Source organism: Podarcis melisellensis (genome assembly GCF_964234715.1).
Source record: "Podarcis melisellensis genome assembly, chromosome: 10".
NCBI classification, from domain to species: domain Eukaryota; kingdom Metazoa; phylum Chordata; class Lepidosauria; order Squamata; family Lacertidae; genus Podarcis; species Podarcis melisellensis.
The window spans coordinates 71,460,087-71,482,133 of NC_138542.1; the positions used below are offsets into that span (position 1 = coordinate 71,460,087).

General features: G+C 46.1%; 1 protein-coding gene across 1 annotated transcript in view; it reads right to left on the minus strand.

Moving 5' to 3' along the window:
• AHCYL2 (adenosylhomocysteinase like 2) overlaps positions 1-17,629 on the minus strand; it is a 93,427-nt gene extending 75,798 nt beyond the window's left edge. The window contains exon 1 of the mRNA XM_081927056.1: positions 17,120-17,629. Within this exon, the coding sequence (XP_081783182.1) occupies positions 17,120-17,518 (399 nt within the window). The 5' untranslated portion in view covers positions 17,519-17,629. The remainder of the gene's footprint in view (positions 1-17,119) is intronic.
• Between the last annotated feature and the right edge of the window lie 4,418 nt (positions 17,630-22,047).

The following is a 22,047-nucleotide window of genomic DNA, read 5'->3' on the forward strand; positions in this document are numbered from 1 at the left end:
CTGGCAGAGACACTCTGCGCTAACTGGAGTTTCTGAACCATCTTTAAGGGCAACACCACTTACAGGGGCAATCTAATCAGGAGGTTATCGGGTTGTGGTGTCCTCTTCCATTTTGCAGATCTGCTGCAAGCTTGGACCACTGAGACAAGGCCAACTATCTCCAGATAAGGGCATGGTTGGCTTGTAGTGTGTGAATACTCAAGATGACAACCCCCAAACCATCCAAAATATCTTCACAGAAGCTTATGAAAAGCTTGGCCTATCACTCAATATCCAAAAAAAAACCAAGTGCTGCACCATCAAGCACAAAACAACCCCTTATGCAGCCCCACAAATCCAACTCAATGGTGTAACATTGGAAAGTGTCGATCACTTCTCCTACCTGAAACAGTAGTTTCAGAAATGCACATCATTCTACATTGTCTTCTGTTGGTAGCTTCAGAACATGAGTTGAATTTCATCACAAGGTTAGCAGAACCATCTTAAACCAGATGACCAAAATGGATTCAAAAAAGTAAACTGAAGGGAGATGAGATGTACTATGTGAGGCTTATCAGGCTAGGCCACAGAAAGAGAAGAGAAAGGCAGCTAAGTCAAGACCCTTCCAGTGCCCTGATTCACCGGATAAATTATTCCTTTTGCTCATTCTAGTTTAATAAAAATTTCATGGCCCTGACAGTAATTATGGCTGCACACACAGATCAATGGTGAGCGCAACTTAACACCCAGGCTTTCTGTCTAGCAGTTGTGTGTGCAGCAATGAAACTATCAAAGAAGACAATTAAGATCTGGCAGCCACAAAAACGATGCTTAAAAGGGAACATAAAACACTATTGTCAGAAGAGATTGTTACTAGCTTGGAATTCCAACTCCGGATTTTGATTTTGATAGGCGAACAAACTGGTTGAACAGGTTTCAAGAGAGTGACCCAAGTGCTCTGGATTCATTAAACCTGAAAGGTTTGTTGAACATTTTTATATGGTCATTTGCTGTTGGGAGGAGAACTGAAGTTCTTAAGTTACAGGTCTTTTTCTCAAACGTATGAAAAATACAAAAACATAAGGGCTCAGGAGATGTTCTGTATAACACAGACGTCTACCAACAAAGGTTGACAATGAAAATATTCATGGGTCTCAACCTAGTGGTTTTTTCAGAAGTATGCCAGGGACCCTATTGTGAAAAGGACATTAGCCCAGATACCATGTGCAAACAAAAAGTTCTAAATAGTCTACAGCAATGTGGAACAAGACATTTCCCCCCTTTAAGGCAATGACACACCAGAGTCTGATGGGACATATTATACTACTATAAATCTTTCTGCACCACAGGAATACTGGTAGCCCAGGCTGCTGGAGGTTTCAATTTTAAACCTTACATTTCCTTTTTGTTTGTATTTAATATTATTTCTGTTAATCTTCAGCAACAAGTTCAATCCCAAGCTTTAACCACTGAAGAAATATAAAGCTAAATATCATAAATTAGCACCACAGGGGGTTGGATTAGATGACCCTTAGGCAGCGGCGTAGCGTGGGTAGTCAGCACCCGGGGCAAGGCAAGTAATTTGCGCCCCCTAACCCGGGGCAAGGCAAGTAATTTGCGCCCCTAACCCCTAACCATGGTCATTAATACTGACGGCTCTACTCTGGGGCAAACTTCGTAGTGACTACTGCCCTCCGTGGTGTTGTTTTTGCAATTAAAGGACCCCTGCCTCAAATAAAGCATCTTGGGGATTGGGCACTGGGATTTGCCAAGGGAGCTGGGAATTGCAGTTCAGTGGCGGGTCAGGGGGAGAGGGTCCCTTCCGCGTCTGGGTGCCGCGGGCCCCTTTGCACCAAGACGCACGTCTTTGGGCGTCGCGGCGCAGCCTTCTCAGTCTCCCTCCCCGGCCCGGCTAGCCCCGACGCGGCTTCTTTCTGGCGCGGGGAGGGGGCGCCTCTGGGGCCAGTGGGTTGGCCAGCCTCCGGCGCGGGTGGGCGGGCCCCGTCGGGGCGGGTGGGTGGCGTGGCGCTTGGTGCCGAAGCCTCCGCCCGCAGCACCCCATCGGGAGACCCAGCCGGAAGGAGCCTCGAGCCGGCTGTCGGACGCGGCTGAAGCAGCCAGGGCGGCATGGCAGGCGGCGGCGGCTCCCCCGCAACTCCATGCGGCCAGCCCTGCGCGCTGGCCGAGCCCCGCAGGTGAACGCTGCCCGTCGGTGAGGAGGGGCTGCCTGGCGCGCCTTCCGCAGCGAGCGCTGAGAGCCGCTGCCATGGGGCTCTGGGCGACTCCGGAGGCAGCGAGCGCGCCCCCCCCCAGAAGTTGTGCCCGGTGCGGCCGGCCCCCCTTGCACCCCCCACGCTACGCCACTGCCCTTAGGGTCTATTCCAACTCTGCAATTCTATGATATATACTGATGTCATCCTACCCCAAATCTCAAGATTATCTCTTACAGAAGCTTCAAAATGCTACTGATTGCTAGCAATAGATGTGGTCTCCTGTGAAATTCCACCTATCAGCTCAAAAGGCTCAGAGCAACATTTCCAAACACCATCCTCCAAGTCTGCTCAGGTAGAATCAAGACAGAAAAGACAGGGGGAAAGGGAAAGTCCAATTTTTTAAAAGCAAAGTATTGTGTTGGAGGCAAGAAATTATAGACCAGTGTTTATTACAATACAGTATCAACATTAAAAACTATTGCAAGTCACTTTTGTGAATAAAGCTACTAAATAATGATAATAAAAACAAGAATAGTCATCAAGAAGTTTAGCAAAATCACCAAAGGAGAATCCCAGTACCAACTTACAGAGAATATCTTCTGTGCCTTTTCAAAGGTAACCCAAGAACTAACTGTCTCACAAGGAGCCAGGGTGTCAGCTTGTCAACATGCAAAATTTGATGAGACGTCCATCTCTAAACATGTAGCAGTGGCTTCCTAATGAATGTGTTTGGAAATTGTCACTTTCTTCCAAGGGCATGTCTCACTGCGAACAAAACAGCTGCACATTGTTTATTAGATGACGGCCAGAAATGCCACTTTCCTTTCTGTCAAGCAATGAGGTGAGAGAGGCTGAGTTTTTGGCTCAGTACTAATTACTGCCACAACTCTATTTGCGAGGAGTTGCAAATCAAGGAATCTGCATTTGGCTCTATCAAATGGCTGCTTTCTTAACCTGAGACTACTGGACAATAGAAGCTGCCTTGATAACCTTGCTGACATTGATCAATAATTCACAACAGGTCTATTATTATGGGTGGAATAGGCAGAGAAAGGGGCATGTAGACCTTTGAGGAAGTCAACATTGACAAGACAAATAAAACGCACACACACAAAGGACCATCAGTCCTCTTCAGTATGACTCATCAGCACTGTGCTCTGACTGCACTGAGAAAACAAAAAGCCATTAGGGCTAGATTCCAGTAAGACAATAGGATAGTCCGGTGTATAAGTTTAGGGGGGTGTTCAGCAATTAGGATGCTCTAGTTTGTTACATCCATATCCCACATTCCTTCCCCCAAGAAACTTAAAAGCAGCATTTCAGCAGTAAAACCATCCTAAAAGACGGTGAGCTTCATGCCTAAGTGAGGATTTGAGTCATGCTTTTGTTGAATGTACACAATTGTTATAGAAACATAGTGAGCTGCCTTATACCACGTCACTGGTCTCTCATGCTCAGTATTGTCTACCTTGATTGGCAGCAGCTATCTAGGGTTTCGAGGGACACGGGTGGCACTGTGGGTTAAACTACAGAGCCTAGGACTTGCCGATCAGAAGGTCGGCGGTTCGAATCCCCGCAACATGGTGCACTCCTGTTGCTCGGTCCCAGCTCCTGCCCACCTAGCAGTTTGAAAGCACATCAAGTGCAAGTAGATAAATAGGTACCGCTCCGGCGGGAAGGTAAACAGCATTTCTGTGCACTGCTCTGGCTCGCCAGAAGCGGCTTAGTCATGCTGGCCACATGACCCGGAAGCTGTACGCCGGCTCCCTCGGCCAGTGAGATGAGCTCCGCAACCCCAGAGTTGGCCACGACTGGAGCTAATGGTCAGGGGTCCCTTTACCTTTATCTAGGGTTTCAGACAGGAGCCTCTACCAGCCCTACCTGGTGATGTCGAGGATTGAACTTGGCACCTCATGCATGCGAGGCAAATGCTCTACCCCAGAGCTACGGTCTTTCCCCAGCATGCTTTCAGAAGCTGTGGAACACTTCACCAGTAGAAATATTAACCACCAGTTAAGAGCACACACACACACACCCCACCACTGCTGGGGAAAAGGGAATGATTTAAGACAAGTTCATTTGCACAACAGTTATTCACATTTGTATTTTTTCTTGGTTGAACCAGGAGTCCCGTGCACACCATCACAAATGAGACATACTGGCTTACAAAGAAACAGAGGGTTTATGCAACCTAGCAGCATAATCCAAAGCTTGTGGGTCATGCAGCCCACACACCATTTGCACTGCAAAAGCGTAGCTGCTTAGAGACAAAAGGAACATTTCTGCATGGTTGTTAAGCAAAATCACTTATCTGGAGGTTAAGCCACAGTCCTGCACACACTCGATTTGGAATTAAACTCCACTGAGCATCTGAGTGAAGCTGCAGGTGACTGAACAGCACATGCCCAGAACTTTCCAGAAGCAAAAGCTGGTGATTAGTGGACAAAATAGTTTGGGCTATACCATTTGACTGGCAGAATGAATATCTGATCGGCAAAAATTCATAATTAGGTAGCCAAACACATTGCAAATGTCAGGCAATTGGACAGCATAAAACAAGAATACAAGATGAACCATCAATGCACAATATACTATGGAGTTTTCTTCATCCCCTGATTGCTACTAGTTCAACCCATTTATCATTAGCCAGAGTCACCAACTATCAAAGCACATTACTCTTTGGTGTGGTGTTGCTGTTTTTTTAAAAGCACTTGGAGACCTAAAAAAAGTTCTCATGGTTTGAAGCTTTAATAATCTACGGTATTTGCCAAATACAGCTATAAGAACTCTACAGAAGAAAAGCAAAGGTCCTACACCTTCCTTTTGTGTGCTTGCACTCCAGCAGAAAAACACACTGCTTATAAAATACAGTATTAGAACCTCATTCCCCATCCCCTTAAGATTCCCTCTACCCTCTTCAGGATTCATCTCAAAGTTATCCATTTATTTCTCAGTCTTTAGTTCTTCTTTATACCAAAATCTGTACTCTAGTATTCCACAATGGCCTTCTGGAAGCTCAATCAGCTACCAAAGATACCCAAGTTTCACAATGTGACCCATTTGTCCAAATGAGCAGCTTATGCAAGTGATTCATTCCTCTCACCTTCCTAGTCCAGTTCTTGAAGGGCTCCTATGGCTTAGAGTACAGACTGAATCTCCTGTAGCTTCCGAGTACCAAAGCTAAAACCTATATCCTTCTCTTGAACACAGTTATCTTAAGGCAAACAAAGGGACGTGTGAAGCTCAACAGTGGATACAACATCATGCAGAATTGCAGCTCATTCACTGCAATACAATAGGACCACAACTTGCGCCGATGTTGCTTACACAATCATAGCTTTGCATGGGTTGCCAAAAAATCCCCAAATAAATAGTAACACCCTTGCTTACCAGTCTCTGGAAGCTCTCACGAGATCTTGCAGGGATATTTGAGATCTCACGGGAGCCTCGTGTGACAGCCATGAGCTGCTCTTGTAGAACATGGCTAAATAAAAATGGATGGCAGACTCCTCTAAGCACAGGTGGAGTGGGTAATAGACTGTTCATATCACAATCAATTTGCACAAAAGTGAAAAGCTGCTTCTGATTTCCTGAGCATGGTTTACGTTTTTTTAAAAAAACAACAACTGTTCAGAGCCACAGAAACTATAATTTGTTGGGGGGGGGGCAGGATTTGCCAGTGTAAGTCCTGGCAAGGTAAGAAAACACTTTCAAGTTATGCAGTGCATGGCAATGAGACCAAATTTATACTGCAGTCAGCAGAGATTAGCACCTGCTAGGGAAAGACCTCACAGTGCAGTTCCCAAGATATCTGCATACCACATGGATTACCCACCAGCATCATTTCTGATCCGCCACATGATGAGCTATGTGTATCTGCATACTTAACATCCTAGGAAATAAACGTTTTCTGCAGCGTACAAATTGTCCGTTTCAAATGGCGTATTAAGTCTTAATCGAATCAGATACCTGCTTTGGTTAGTCCTACATTTCTTATTTCCTCAAGGATGTTCCCACACTATCTGTTCCAACCAGATCACACTATCTGTTACAAGGAGATCAAGTAATAGCTTATCTAACTAAGCTGTGACTAGTAAGTTATCTTGCTAGAAGAAGGTGCTCCCCAAAGGGACTATATAAGCTCCTGGACATTGTTTAAACTTATTTTAATTGTGCCTCGTGGCAATTCTTGGGGCAACTGTAATCATGTGAGGTTTTTTTGGTCCGACCCTGTATAGGCACATTTTAGACTGCCATATGAAATCTCATGCAATGCATACGCGACTCTGGCTGCTTAGGGCAGCATTGCTAAACATTTGCCAAAGGTGGATTTGCAAGACACTTGGATCATCTGTTCACATGGCCAACGAATCAGAACAGGCAGACATTAAAAAAGAGTCAATCACAGAAATAGCCAACATGGGGTGATTTCTACAACAGTTAGCAGATTGCTATCACATCAGGAAAAGCTGTGGGTGTATAACCTACTTGAAAGGTTTTTTTCCCTTTTTTTAATGCCCCAGCAATCTACCTTCGAGCTATATTAGGCACAGTAAGTTTGCACAGCAGCCAACCAGCTGCTGTAGCACAGTAGCTAAGTGCACGTCCCCAGCTCAAATCTCAGTTCAGCCATGCATTGACTCTACAACCACAACCCAACCACGATCTTTTAGCCTCAGCTTTAAGCTGCAATATGAGGGAAATTGTAAGGTTTGGGAGTCAGACTGGCAAATCATTTTTGGCTCATTGGCTAAATTCACTTTCAGCAAACTCATCAGGGACTGTATGTCAACAGTTGGTGTCAACACCTGACATGCTTGCACACACACACAAAGGACAGCCACAGAGGCACACAGACTCATTGCAGCGCTGCAGAGAAGTCTAAACTACTCTGCCCAATCCAATGCAACATCTCCTTTTTTATTAAAAAAGATGTGCCAGCTGTAGGGTGTTAGGGTACCAAAATTAACTGCTGGGGGGATGCAGTTCAGATCAGACCAGGGATTCACCACCTCTGGTTTACAGGGTACGATGGCACCTTGGTTTAAGAACAGCTTAGTTTATGACTTAGTTTAAGAATGCTGCAAACCCGGAAGTAGGTGTTTTAGTTTGTGAACTTTGCCTTGGAATAAGAACATGTTTCGCTTCCTGTTGAGTGTGTTCCATTTGTAAACTGAGTCCCCCGTTGCTATGGGAAAGCACATCTTGGTTTAAGAACGCTTTGGTTTAAGAACGGACTTCTGGAACGGATTAAGTTCGTAAACCAAGGTACCACTGTACTTGCTGTAAGTACGTTCAGCATTCCCTCCAAGGCAACACAAACAAACAGTTCTATTATTTTGGTTGAACTTTCTACTGGAAAGCCAAGAGCACAATTTCAACCCTATTAAATAAAAATGCAACTCCTGTGTCACTTAGGTAAGTGAGAAAGTGAGTAAATCACTGCTCCTCCATCCTGGCAGCAGGTTTCTACCTCTGCTAGCCTAGGCTAGAAAACAGACTATCACAATTCCATAGAAGGAAGTGTTTTACTGTGAGTGTGCATGAAAATGGAAGCAGCAGCACTGTCAGCTCAATCTCTGGCGTTCAAGCATTAAGTATCCCTGTGCTTCCCCAACTGAAAGAGACTCATAATCTCAGTGTCATGGGTTCAAGACCCGTGTTGGACAAAAAGATTCCTGCATTGCAGGCGGTTGGGCTAGATTACCCTCATGTTCCCTTCCAATGCTACAATCTTGTGATTCTAAGTCAAGATATGGACGTCCCACATGTGGCAGTGACAGCCACCAAGTTGGATGGATTTAAAAGTAGATTAGACCAGGGGTCGGCAACCTAAGCATGGGGCAACAAGCGTGGGGCAACAAGCGGCCCACGGGGGTCGTTTAACCGGCCCATGAGCCGCCTGCTCGGCGAGTCCCTGCACGCTGCTCTAAAATGGCGCAGCGTGACGCGGGGACTTGCTTCTGTGGCGCCGAAAATTGCATCTATGCAGACGCTGAAAATTGCATCTGTGCAGACACAGACTACGGAAATCGCGGGCACGCACTCTCTCACACACACACGCAATCCGGCCTCAGAGGGATCTCCACTGGAGTGAACCGGCTCAAGTGAGGTAAACCTTGCCAACCCCTGGATTAGTCAAATTCATGAAGGAGAAGGCTGTACTTTGCCTCCACAGGTGAAAACAGCAATGTGTCTCAATACCAGTTTCTGGAAACCACAGGAAGGGAAATTGCTCTTGTGCTCTGATCCTGGTTGCTGGCATGTGGTTGGCCACTGTGAGAGCAGGATGCTGGCCACTGGCCTGATCCAGCAAGCTCTTCTTATAAGCTCCCGGTAGAATCTTAATGGAAAGAGGCAGAAGGTGGTTCCTAAACTTAGGAACAAAGCTATTAATAATAGATTCACAACCTTTATCTCAAAAGGACAGTAAAATGAAATGCAGAACAGGAACTGGCAGCACGACTTTGCCAAAAGCAGAATCATCCATCATTTGACTGCACAGTATTTTGGGGTGGGTTAATATCTAATGACTCCCCCATCTCTCTTAACAATCCATTTTACAGATGGAATGCCCAAGCTTGCTTGGAACCAAAGCTATATAATGACATTATCTTCCCCATAATCTTTCAAAATACAGTGGTACCTCTGGTTACGAACTTAATTCATTCCAGAGGTCCGTTCTTAACCTGAAACCGTTCTTAACCTCAGGTACCACTTTAGCTGATGGGGCCTCCCGCTGCTGCCAGCGCACAATTTCTGTTCTCATCCTGAGGTAAAGTTCTTAACCCGAGGTACTACTTCTGGGTTAGCGGAGTCTATAACCTGAAGTGTCTGTAACCTGGGGTGTTTGTAACCTGAGGTACCACTGTAAGTTGTCTTCCTGGCCACTTGGTATACAAGATTGGCATGGCTACTGTACAGGCTTGTGAAGAGGCAATTGCTCTGCCACCTGTGGCAAGTAAAGTTGTCTCTTGGCTACCAGGCAGGAAAACGTTACAAAATGAAACCAATGAGAGCCAAAAAGAACATACATATGGGCAACTATGAGGACATTTTTAAGCTTGATTTAGGACTGGGAGGTCCCACTCAATCCAGGAATGTCTCATCTGAACAGTGGGGGGAAGGCAATGCTCATTTCAGGTTTCATTGCACATATGGAGAAGTGAAGACATCACAAACAGTTCTGTCTTCTAAATGTTCAAGCATCAGTTGTTCCACTAAGCACTTTCAGATCCAATTCATCAAGGACTATCTAGCTAGGACAGCCCACTGCCACCCTCTATTGTCAGCATGCCCGCCTGCCTCTTTGTTGTTGTTTAGTCGTTTTGTCGTGTCCGACTCTTTGTGACCCCCTGAACCAGAGCACACCAGGAACTCCTGTCTTCCACTGCCTCCCACAGTTTAGTCAAACTCATGCTGATAGCTTCAAGAACACTGTCCAACCATCTCGTCCTCTGTCGTCCCCTTTTTCTTGTGCCCTCAACCTTTCCCAACATCAGGGTCTTTTCCAGGGAGTCTTCTCTTCTCATGAGGTGGCCAAAATCTTGGGAGCCTCAGCTTCAGGATCTGTCCTTCCGGTGAGCACTCAGGGCTGATTTCCTTTGGAATGGAGAGGTTTGATCTTCTTGCAGTCCATGGGACTCTCAAGAGTCTCCTCCAGCACCATAATCCAAAAGCATCAATTCTTCGGCGATCAGCCTTCTTTATGGTCCAGCTCTCACTTCCATACATCACTACTGGGAAAACCATGGCTTTAACTATACGGACCTTTGTTGGTGAGGTGATGTCTATGCTTTGCCTGCCTCTTTACCTCTCCCCAAATTCATACCTCTCTCTCTACCACTTATAGAAGGGATGGCTAACATGTGGTCCCCCAGATGTTGACAGACTATAGTTCTCATAACGAAGGTGTTTTTTTTTTTTTTTTTTTTGGTGGGACCCACCATTTCATTGAACACATCTCTTCCATTGAATTTATACTGTTCTGCTCCATTTAGAATGGCTTTATTTTTCAATGGTTTCATCTCTTTTATAATTGTTTATTATATTGACACAACCCACCCTGGGACATTACAGGGAAGGGTAGGTACAAAATCCTATAAATAAACGAATCCCTGACCTTGCTGGTTGGGGCTGATGGGAGTTGGAGCCCCACAACATCTGTGAGCCACCGGTTAGTCACCCATGACTTATAGCAACTTCGTGCAGCATCAGCAATGATTCATTCTTCCTCATATCTTTTGGCACAACCAATGACACCCTTTCATTTCATTGGGTGTCTTCCGGACAAAAGGAAGCCTCCAGGCTTATGATCTTCCCTCTGTTACCTTTTCACATCAAATGGACCTTTTATCCTTCCTGCTATGTGATCTTTCCATCTCTGTCCACAATAAACTTTGTTCCACTTCCTACACTGCAACCAAGACATCACAAAATTTCACCACTTTTACTGTTCCCCTGCTAATGTCATTTTGCGAAAGCTTTGCCTGCTTGCAACATCCGTCACTCATCAAATTTTCGATACAGAGTGAAAGCCACATGTGTTAGTTCATTACCCTCATTATTTTTCTCCTGCTAGTCTATTACTTTATGACGGTGAAGGCATAGGGAACACAGCCTGGGAAGGAAGGAGGCAAGTGGTGATGGAAGCAGCAGGCTAGAGTGGGGTAGTTAGTGGCAAGTGAGCAACATCTAATCCAAAGCTTTTCAAACTGTGTGTCATGACACGTTAATGTGTCAGCTGCAGTGTGTAGGTGTGTTGCATGTATGCTCCCCACACTTCTCCTGAGGCTGGAAATGGTTCGTTTAACCTCCAGTTTGCTAGTAAAACTGAACTACTGCGTCATGAAATGATCGAAAATTGAATTACCATGTCGCGAAATGATGCATGTCCAAAAAGTGTCTCACCAACTTGAAAAGTTTGGAAAGCTCTGATCTAATCTGTAGGTACCTGGGCTACCAGAATTTGCTCATTTGCAGACACGTCATCACTGGGAGGTGCATCAACAAGTTAACTGTAGCTGACATCTTAGGCAGGCGATGAGATACAAAGGTACGGTACTTTCGCCACTGAACAGCTTGACTCAAAACCAATACTAAACCAGATATCAGATTTGCTTGTTATATATGCAAGAAATATATTTTATTCATCTATATTTAGACTATATTTAGATTAGGTATGTCTAGATTGCTAATAAGTGAGATATACAACAAAATGTTGCACTATGGACTGCTCCCTGCTCAGGGTTCCAGCCAGGCATGTCTTCCACTAGATAACTCCATTCCATTCTTCCCCACACATTGTCACTATTCCGTGGAAATATTCAATCCTCCCTGTGCTCCCAGATATAGATATAGGTGATATAAATATAGATATAGATATAGATATGTGAACCTAGCTTCTGCCAACTTAGGAGTTTGAAAGCACACCAGTGCAAGGAGATAAATAGGTACCACGGCAGCGGGAAGGTAAACGCAGTTTCTCTGCGCCAGAAGCCGTTTAGTCATGCTGGCTGCATGACCCAGAAAACTGTCTATGGGCAAATGCCGGCTCTCTCGGCCTGAAGCGAGATGAGTGTCACACCCCATAGTTGCCTTTGACTGGACTTAACCATCTAGGGGACGTTTACCTTTTACCTTACATATATGCATATGTGTGTACACACACACAAACCACTTAGGGTTTCTTCTCAAAATTGTATGTACTTCTGCAAAGCATGGAGTTCCCAAAGGTTGCCAACACCTCCAGCTTGTGGGTGGGTGGTGTCGTTTTGGCTGCAGAAGGATCATCACTTACCTCAGAACATTGCAATTAAAGGGAGCAACATTTCTTTTTTTCTTTTTTTCTTTTTTTCATTTTTTAAACATTTTATTGCATTTTCAGTTTAAGACAAGAAAAAAAGAACAAATAATACTCCAACTTTCAAAATACATTTTTAAGTTATTAACTGGACTTCCCCACATCTCCCTCCCCCTGCGTTCTTTACAATAAAACCTATCAGCAAATTATTGCCTTGTTTCATATCTTGATTGTATCTTTTATATTTTACTTTTAATTTTAAAATATCTTTTAACCAATATCTACTTTCTATTTTCTCAATCTAATTGCGGGAGCTGAATTCCAAGACATGCAGATTTTTAACATTCATACAACTTATAATATTTTTGCAAATAGTCCTTAAATTTTTTCCAATCTTCCTCCGTTGTCTCTTCACCCAAATCCCGGATTCTGCCAGTCATTTCGGCCAGTTCCATGTAATCCATCAACTGTGTCTGCCATTCTTCCAGCGTGGGTAGATCTTGTGTCTTCCAGTATTTTGCTATAAGTATTCTTGCTGCTGTCGAGGCATACATAAAAAATGTCTTATCCTTCTTTATCACCCTTTGGTCCACAATGCCCAGGAGGAGGGCCTCTGGTTTCTTAGGAAAGGTGTACCTGAACACCTTTTTTAGTTCATTATAGATCATTTCCCAGATAAAGGGAGCAACATTTCAAGCAAGAAGAAATGTTATCCAACACTGTTTGAATGGAATTACCAGATTTTTAACAGAATGATTTTCATTTAGCTAATCAAAATATATCTCCGGTGCTTTAAGAAAAAAATACTTCTTTTACCGTTTTATATACTGTGTCATTAGTATTCCTTTAAAAATAGATATCAAAACACATTTGCCAACAAACAGCAGAAAGTATGAGTTACCAAACCTGAAGCATTTAATACTAAGAACTGTTTAGCAGGAACACGGATTTCATATGCCAAGATCCATATGCCCATCTATAGCCCAGCATTCTCTCTCACATACAGTGGCCAGACCTATCCCCCTAGGAATCTCAGCAAAGCAGTTCTTCATGTTCACATTACCTTCTGTAGAAACAGCGTGTCTCAATTTTTCCTTCCAAAGGCCAGCTGGATTCTTCCTATCTTTAGGAAGGGGCCCAAAAAACTGGCTTAGATCTTAACAGACTTGCTTTCTAATAAACAGCATTTTGGTGCTTAAGATAGCTTTACCTGCAAATGATGTGTTAGACTGGCAGTTACACAAGCCCTTTGATTGTTCAAGATGAAGCTGGTAAAAGTGCATTTATGCTACTGTCACCTTCATAGTGCCTTGGAGAGTAGGGCCTGGATTTGAGAACTGTGCACCCACTTCCAATCACTACAACAAGCCCCACAATGAAACTGTGGATAAGAAAGCATGCACTGCATTCACTCCTGGTTCAGTGCATCTCACCTCCTACTACAAAGGCACAAATCTCTACCTGCACACTGATCACTAAATTAACAGAATCTGTTATGTCTCGTTGCAGGAAGTTCAGGATGAAAGGGCACAGTTTCACCACATTAAAGAACTAGGAACTGGAGAGAAGTACAGGTACAATATCCTCCTTGGATATTCACTTCGCTGCTACAGTAATGGCAAGGATTCAATTCATTTTTCCCCATCTCAAGGATCTGTACTTCTTGCACCTTTTGACCTGAAGCATGCAAAACTGAAATCCCAACAGCAGCAGTTGCGTAATACCTTTTATTTGGACTAAAAGTCAGTAAATGATGAACTGGAAGAATTCTGTGAAACTCAAAAGCTAGCTAGCTTTGTTGTTTTTTTACATTACTTTCTGTTGGTTCGAATAAAGGTATTATATTGCTGCTGCTGCTGCTGCTGGGAATTTACTCTGATGAACTCATACCGCTTCCTATATTATTATTATTATTATTGTCTGCTGTAGAGAGTAACTGAAATTGTAGACTAAAACACATCTAAGGAAATGTAAGGAGAGAAAAACTGTTAATGATCCCAGCAAATAGAGATCTAACACCATCTCCCACTAGGGAAAAAAGAGGCAGGAGGGGAGAGGCTGTGCGACCATACTCAAATAAAGTCTGTTACTCCCTATCAGCAAATAGACAAGGAAACCATCTCTGTACAAGAACCACCAGATATTTCAGAAACAGGCAGGTCCTGAAAAAGGAGGGTAAATAAAGTAGCCCTCAAATGCTCTGAGAGTATCTGGCAAGGAGGTTCCTGTTGAGAGAAGCAAGATTGGATCAAAAAATCCAAAGAATGTAAATGGGAAGGGAGGAGAAATAACCCTTTCTTATGGACTTTTGAGGACAGCAACAGTCTTACTCCTCCTAGAGAAGCGGGACCTTAGCTGGTACCTAAGGAAAAGGTACCAACATACATGTGCATTTGTATAGCTGTAATACACACACAAACACACACACACAGATAGAGAGAGAGAGAGAGTCTTTCTAACATCACTCAGTTCCCAAGAAAAGGGAATGGTGATTATATTCTCTAGAACCGTTCTGTCAATTGTGGTTAAGAGCTTCATGAGTTGGGAGGGTGAGAACGTGGATCAGGGGGTCCCATTCTTTACATTGCTCCAATTATTAAAGGGAGGAATGGGGACTCTTCACAGAACGCCTTTCTCCTGCACTTAGGCTAATTCCTCAGGAATTTCTGGGTTAGGAGGCCAGGGGGTGAAGAAACTACAAAGAATGTATTTAATGTAAAGGAACTATGAGTGGAAGAACTAGCACAGCCTTTCCTGACCTGGTGCCCTCCATTCAGGACTCTCTGTTTAGGGAGGTTTTTAAAGTTTGATGTATTTATCATGTTTTTAATATTCTTTTGGGAGCTGCCCAGAATGGCTGGGGAAACCTAGCCAGATGGGCGGGGTATAAATAATTATTTAATTATTAACACACCCCAGCTAACATGGAGTCCAGCAGTCACAGGCTATCTTATATCAAGCCCACCAACTCTGTATTGTTGACACCGACATTCAAAGCTGAACCTGGGAAACTTAATAATAATAATAATGATGATGATGATTTTATTGTTTATACCCTGCCCATCTAGCTGGGTTTGCCCAGCCTGTCTGGGTGGCTTCCAGCAAAATACAAAAAATAATAAAATGTCCCCTGAACAGGGCTTCAGATGTTTTTTTGAAAGTTGTGTGATTCTTTATCTCCCTGACATCTGATGGGAGGGCGTTCCACAGGGAGGGCACCAACGCCAAGAAGGTCCTCTGCCTAGACTTTCTGGACGCAAAGCAGGAGCTCTGCCATCTAGCCACAAACCTTCGCAAACAGGAACATGGGAAGCTTAAAGACATTGATCCATCTAGCTGTCCCCCGAGGTTTCCTTCCCAGCGTGACCTGGAGATGCCATGGGGGACAGAACCAAGGCCCTTCTGGATGCAAAGAAGATGCTCGGCCTGTGAGCCACAGCCCTTCCAAAGCAGAAACACAGGAAGGAGCCTTATATTGAGGCAGATACATTGCTCTGTCTACCTCAGTACGGCCTACACTGACCGGCAGCAGCTCTGGAAGGTTTTAGGACAGAACAGTGTTTCCTTGCCACTGGGGACTGAGCCTGGGGCTTCTGCAGGTGCTTTGGCACTGATGGAGAGAGGGCCGGCTGGCAGAGCAGCCTGCACTTCATTTGTTGCAAGCCACCCAGAGCAGATGGGGCAACAGAGTCAGATGGGTGGCACATAAATAATAATAATTTTGAATTAGTTTTATTTATTATTATTGCGCTTGCAGGGACCCAGGGGGCTGGCCTTCCCTCCTACACCCCTCAAGCCAGGAGAACAAAAACCCTGCTGAAGGAAGGGTGAAGAAAAAGGAAGAATTGGAACTTGTGAGCACCAGAGCCTAACAGGACAGGGCTGTGCCCACCCACACGCAAAAGAGGGATTTTCGTCATAGAATCAGCTGCAGGGTGCGTAGGGGATGCCCAAGGGCCATCTAGTCTAGCCCACCCCTTCTAATGCAGGAAATCTGTCTTGCCACAGTGAGGAGTGTCTGGACTTAAAGCGAGGCCCATTGGAACTTGATCCCGCAGCCAGGCTCTTAGAATCATCGAATAATAATAATAATAATAAATTTTATTTATACCCTGCCCTCCCTGGCCAGAGCCAGACTCAGGGCGGCTAACACCAATAAAATCACAGTAAAAACATAATAGGGGGGAAAGGGGGGAACCAATTTAAAATACAGTTTAAAATGCAGCCTCATTTTAAAGTAGCTGATAAATCAAGACCATAAGGGGAGGGAAACATAAGGGTCAGACTGAGTCCAAACCAAAGGCCAGGCGGAACAGCTCTGTCTTGCAGGCCCTGCGGAAAGATCTCAAGTCCCGAAGGGCCCTAGTCTCTTGGGACAGAGCGTTCCACCAAGTCGGGGCCAGTACTGAAAAGGCACTGAACTTTAGAGTTAGAAGGGATAGGAAGGATCATCCAGCCGAACCCCCTGCAATATTCCAGCATTATATTTATATCTATATATCTATATAGATAGATAGATATAGATATATAATATATACTTATAGATATATTCATATTCCAGCATATATATATAGAGAGATAGATATATCTATATATTTATAGATATATTCATATTCCAGCATATATATATATATATATATATATATATATATATATATATATGCTTTCGTAGATTTTCGTAGATATATATATTTTCGTAGATATATATTTTCCAGCATTGCAGGGATTTCGGCTGGATGATCCTTTCGTTCCCTTCCGACTCTACAGTTCAGTGCCTTCTCAGCACTGGCCCCGACGTGGCAGAACGCTCTGTCACCAGAGATATATATATATATATATATAGAGGACACATTTGCCAACTTCTACTTTTAACTACGGGTCTCCATGGCGACTCTACCCATTAAAAAGAGGGCGTGCCCGGGGGAAAAAGAGGCCATCTGACAACCCCACCTGCGGGGACCGAACCTGCAACCTCGGCGTTATCAGCACCACGCTCTATCCAGTCCTCTGCCACCGGACTGCGTTCACACGCGCGCACCCGGGGGCAGGAGAGGGCGGGGTGGAAAGGGTCCCCCCGGGCTCATCCAGCCCAACCCGCTGCAAGGGGTGCTCAGAGCGAGGTTACCTTCTTGACGGTGCGCGGCGCCTCCGTGACGGTCCCGTCGGGGCTGACCAGGGCCTCGCCCAGCTGCCCGCTCCCCGCGCCGCCGCTGCTGTCGCCCCCGTCGCCGGCCAGCCGAGGCTGCTGCTGCTGCTGCTGGGCCCGAGAGGCAGCCGGCGCGGGCTCGCTGCGCTTCATGGCCGACGCCTGAGGCGCCTTGGCGGGGGCCGGCGCGCCTCCCGCTCCGGAGCCTGGCGGGCCGGACTCGGCGGGCGGCTGAGGCGCCGGGTTGGGCGGCGCGGAGGCGGCCTGAGCGCAGGCCCCGGACCCCCCTCCGCCGCCGCCGCCGGCCTTGTCCAGCGGCCCGCCGCCCAGCTCCTTCAGCTCCACGGCCGGAGGCGCCGCCACGCGCACCGACATCATCGCCGCCTCAGCGGGGCCCGAGGAGGAGGAGGACGAGGAGGAGGAAGAAGACGACGACGCCGGCTCTCGCCTCACACACTGGCGGCCGGGCGGACACGCGCGCCCTCGCTCCCTCAGGCGAAGCCCCGCCCACTCGCGGCCGCCTCGACGCGCGCGGGCTCACGGGACTTGCAGTCCGCGGCGGCCGGCTGGGAGGGGGGAGGCTGCGGGGAGGAGGACTACCGCTCCCGGCAGGCACCGCGGGCCAAGCACGGGAAGGGGAAGGGGGCGCGCAGGGGACGCTGGGGGGTGGAGTTCTTAACGGCTCTTTCTCTCCCGCCCCCGCTTTTGCTTCCTAATTGCAGTGTTTCCCAACCTTGGGTCTCCAGATGCTGTTGGACTACAATTCCCATCATCCCTGACCATTGGTCTTGCTAGCAAGGGATGATGGGAGTTGTAGTCCAAAAACAGCTGGAAGCCCAAGGTTGGGAAACACTGCTTTAGAGTCGCGGATTTCCACCTGGGGGGTCCCCAGATGTTGTTGGACTACAACTCCCATCATGCCTGAGCTCTGGCCTTGCTAGCTAGGGGAGATGGGAGTTGTAGTTCAACAACAACTGGGGAACCCAAAGGTTGAGAAAGCCTGGAACTTAGACCACGAATCAAGAGCTTATACGTTGACCACTAATAATGGAACATATTGTAATGGCAAACTCGGCCCTCGAGATGTTTTGGGACTACAACTCCATTTTAAGACGATCAAACCTCTCCATTCTGCAGGAAATCAGCCCTGAGGGCTCACTGGAAGGACAGATCCTGAAGCTGAGGCTCCAAGACTTTGGCCACTTTGTGGGACTTTGGCCCAATCACCTTCTCAGTCCAGCCTGCGGACGGTCCGGGAATCAGCGTCTTTTTACATGTGCCCTTTTATTTAAAATGCATCTCTGGGTTATTTGTGGGGCATAGGAATTCGTTCGGGGTTTTTTTTTCCAAAACATAGTCTGCCCCCCCCCACATGGGCTGAGGGATGGTGGACCGACCCATGGCTGAAAAAGGTTGCTGACACCTGCGAGTCCAGCTCCTGGAGAAGGAACTGGCAATCCACTCCAGTATTCTGCCAAGAAAACTCCGTGGACATAAAAAAGGAGAAGCTTTGAGAAGAAACTGAGAGTTTCCAAGGCATGCTCAGGTTCATGGGGACATGGAGAGTCAAACACGATTAAGACGACTAAACAACAAATACCTCTATATCTCTATCAATGTATGTATGTCTGTCTGTCTCTGTCTCTCTCTCTCTCATATCCCATCCTTGGCGTCATCCACTGAACTGGCTCCCGGTGGAGTACAGGGTCAGGTTTAAGGTGCTGGTTTTGACCTTTAAAGCCCTATATGGCCTAGGACCCTCATACCTATGGGACCGCCTCTCCTGGTATGCCCCGCGGAGGAACGCTCTGTCCCAAGAGACTAGGGCCCTGCGGGACTTGACATCTTTCCGCAGGGCCTGCAAGACAGAGCTGTTCCACCTGGCCTTTGGTTTGGACTCAGTCTGACCCTTATGTTTCCCTCCCCTTATGGCCTTATTTATCAGCTACTTTAAAATGAGGCTGCATTTTAAATTGCATTTTAACCTGTACAGTGGTACCTCGGGTTACATACGCTTCAGGTTACATACGCTTCAGGTTACAGACTCCGCTAACTCAGAAATATTACCTCGGGTTCAGAACTTTGCTTCAGGATGAGAACAGAAATTATGCTCCGGCGGCGCAGCGGCAGCGGGAGGCCCCATTAGCTAAAGTGGTGCTTCAGGTTAAGAACAGTTTCAGGTTAAGAATGGACCTCCAGAACGAATTAAGTACTTAACCCAAGGTACCACTGTATTTTAAATTGGTTCCCACCCCCCCTTTTAACTCCTATTATGTTTTTACTGTGATTTTATTGGTGTTAGCCACCCTGAGCCCGGCTCTGGCCAGGGAGGGCGGGGTATAAATAAATATTCTTATTCTTATTCTTATTATTCAGACAGACTCCACCACCACAATCCACAGCCTCCATAAGAATCCAATCGCACCAGAGATTCTGGAAAGTGAGGGGAAATCTGTGGATTATTTTTTTGCCAGCGTTCCTAGAAGCAGAACCGCAGGCACTCAACATCCCACAGATGATTCACAAGGGCTTATGGCGCAGTTCCGTGGCAGCAGAGGAGCAGCATCTTTAGCGGAAAACCCGCCCCATGGCTTCTGCTTCACAGATATTTGTCTAGCAATGCGTCCGTTCCTTCACACCCACATCTCTCTCTCACAGCTCTGCCAAGCGAGGGCGCGGGAAGGAAAGTTCAGACATCAGTGGAGAAAAACATGCGCAGGTGGAGAGAGGCTTGTGGCATGTGGGCAAGCCCAGTGGCCTGGGAGAAACCGAGGCCTCCCTTTGCACGGCCACAATGTGCCAAGGGAAAGGGTTCTGGTAAACAAAAATCTGCCCCTTTCCCCCTTATGGGGTATCCAAGAGCCCCTATAGAGTCCTTACGTAGGTTCCCTATTGTTAGGAGAACATAACAGCGGCCAACCAGAGAATATTGAGAAGCAAAGTAGCTAGCAAGCTTGATCTTTACTGATCTGTTGCAAGAGGGTCCTCGCTCACCACATGCACGAGGGAGGAGGAACCCAGAACAATGGCGCGCAAGGCCTTTTATAGACATTTTAAATTCCCTGCCCTGGAGCTCAAGACCACCCCTCCATACATCATACATACATCACAGAAGGGGTGTAACCTAAGACCCACCCCCCAGATACATCATACCTACATCACAGAAAAGGCGGTCTACAGCAGAAATCTGAGTGCGTTTTTATCTCGTCTGACAGGTTACCTGTTTAATGGTCACTTGATTGGATTGCCTGGGGAGCCTGGCCAGTCTTTTGTAATGATAAATACTTAGTTCCTGAGGCTCACACCTTATTCATATCTTAAATGTGCCCTTAAGACGGGATTTGTGAAGGAAAAGAGTGGGGAGGCTTTCCCATTTTCCTTTGTGTTTTTTTAAAATAATTTTTATTAATTTTTCAACACAAATATACAATCTTATCAAAATTTCCACAGTTTTAGTTCTGTTTGGACTTCCTTTGGCTTCTCTGACAATCCATATTTATCTCTCAATTTCTTCTGTTTATATTACCATTAAACTTCTCTCCCACTTCTATTTCTTTTTAACAATATATCTCAGCTTTTACAGAGCTTCTTGAAACCCCACTAGTGTTGTTCACACATCACAGATTCTTTTCAGATATTCAACAAATTTCCCCCAGTCCTCGATGAACTTTTGGTCTCGAAGACATCTGATTTTCCCAGTTAGTCTGTCCAGTTCTGCATAGTCTGCCAGCTTCGGTCTTTTCCATTTTCCTTTGACCTTGCATTTGGTCAGTTTGGGAATAAAAAATGGTTTCAGGTCGGTCTTCCTGTGCTGATCTATGTACGTGCTTGGTTGGTACACTTATGAACATTTAACATATATCTAAGAACTAAAATAAAATAAAAAAGCAGAGACATCACCTTGCCAACAAAGGTCCGTATAGTTCAAGCTATGGTTTTCCCAGTAGAGATGTATGGAAGTGAGAGCTGGACCATAAAGAAGGCTGATCGCCGAAGAATTGATGCTTTTGAATTCTGGTGCTGGAGGAGACTCTTTAGAGTCCCATGGACTGCAAGAAGATCAAACCTCTCCATTCTTAAAGAAATCAGCCCTGAGTGCTCACTGGAAGGGCAGATCCTGAAGCTGAGGCTCCAAGACTTTGGCCACCTCATGAGAAGAGAAGACTCCCTGGAAAAGACCCTGATGTTGGGAAAGATGGAGAAGGGGACAACAGAGGACGAGATAGTGGGACAGTGTTCTCGAAGCTACCAGCATGAGTTTGACCAAACTGCGGGAGGCAGTGGAAGACAGGAGTGCCTGGTGTGCTCTGGTCCAGGGGGTCACGAAGAGTCGGACAAGACTAAACAACTAAACAACAAGAAGACCTCAAAATTCCTATCACAGGGTCAGGCAAGGGAAAAAGGAGCGATCGAGGGGCTGGAGCGACTTGGCTATGAGGAAAGGGCACAGCACTGGGGAGCTTTTTGCTTAGACCAGTGATGGCCAAACGTGGCCCTCCAGCTGTTTCGGGACTACAATTCCCATCATCCCTGGTCCTGTTAGCTAGGGATGATGGGAGTTGTAGTCCCAAAACAGCTGGAGGGCCAAGTTTGGCCATCACGGGCTTAGACAAAAGAAAAGTCTGCAACATGGTGCATTGCATGGAGGCAGCAAGAGAGAGCAGCTTTTCATGGACATCCGTCGAATTTTACTATACGTTCTGCCGAAGCAAGAACGTGGACCTCCAAGGAAGTGGGATGTTGGGAGATTCTCAGGGCAGAGAAAAGAAAGTCCCTCACACAGGTGCAGTGTTGAAACTATGGAACTCCCTCCCACTGGAGACAGGGATGGCCACCAACTTGGACAGCTTTAAAAGAGGGTTGCTTGCGAGTTCTGCAGGCATCCGGAGAACAAAATGTTTTAATAG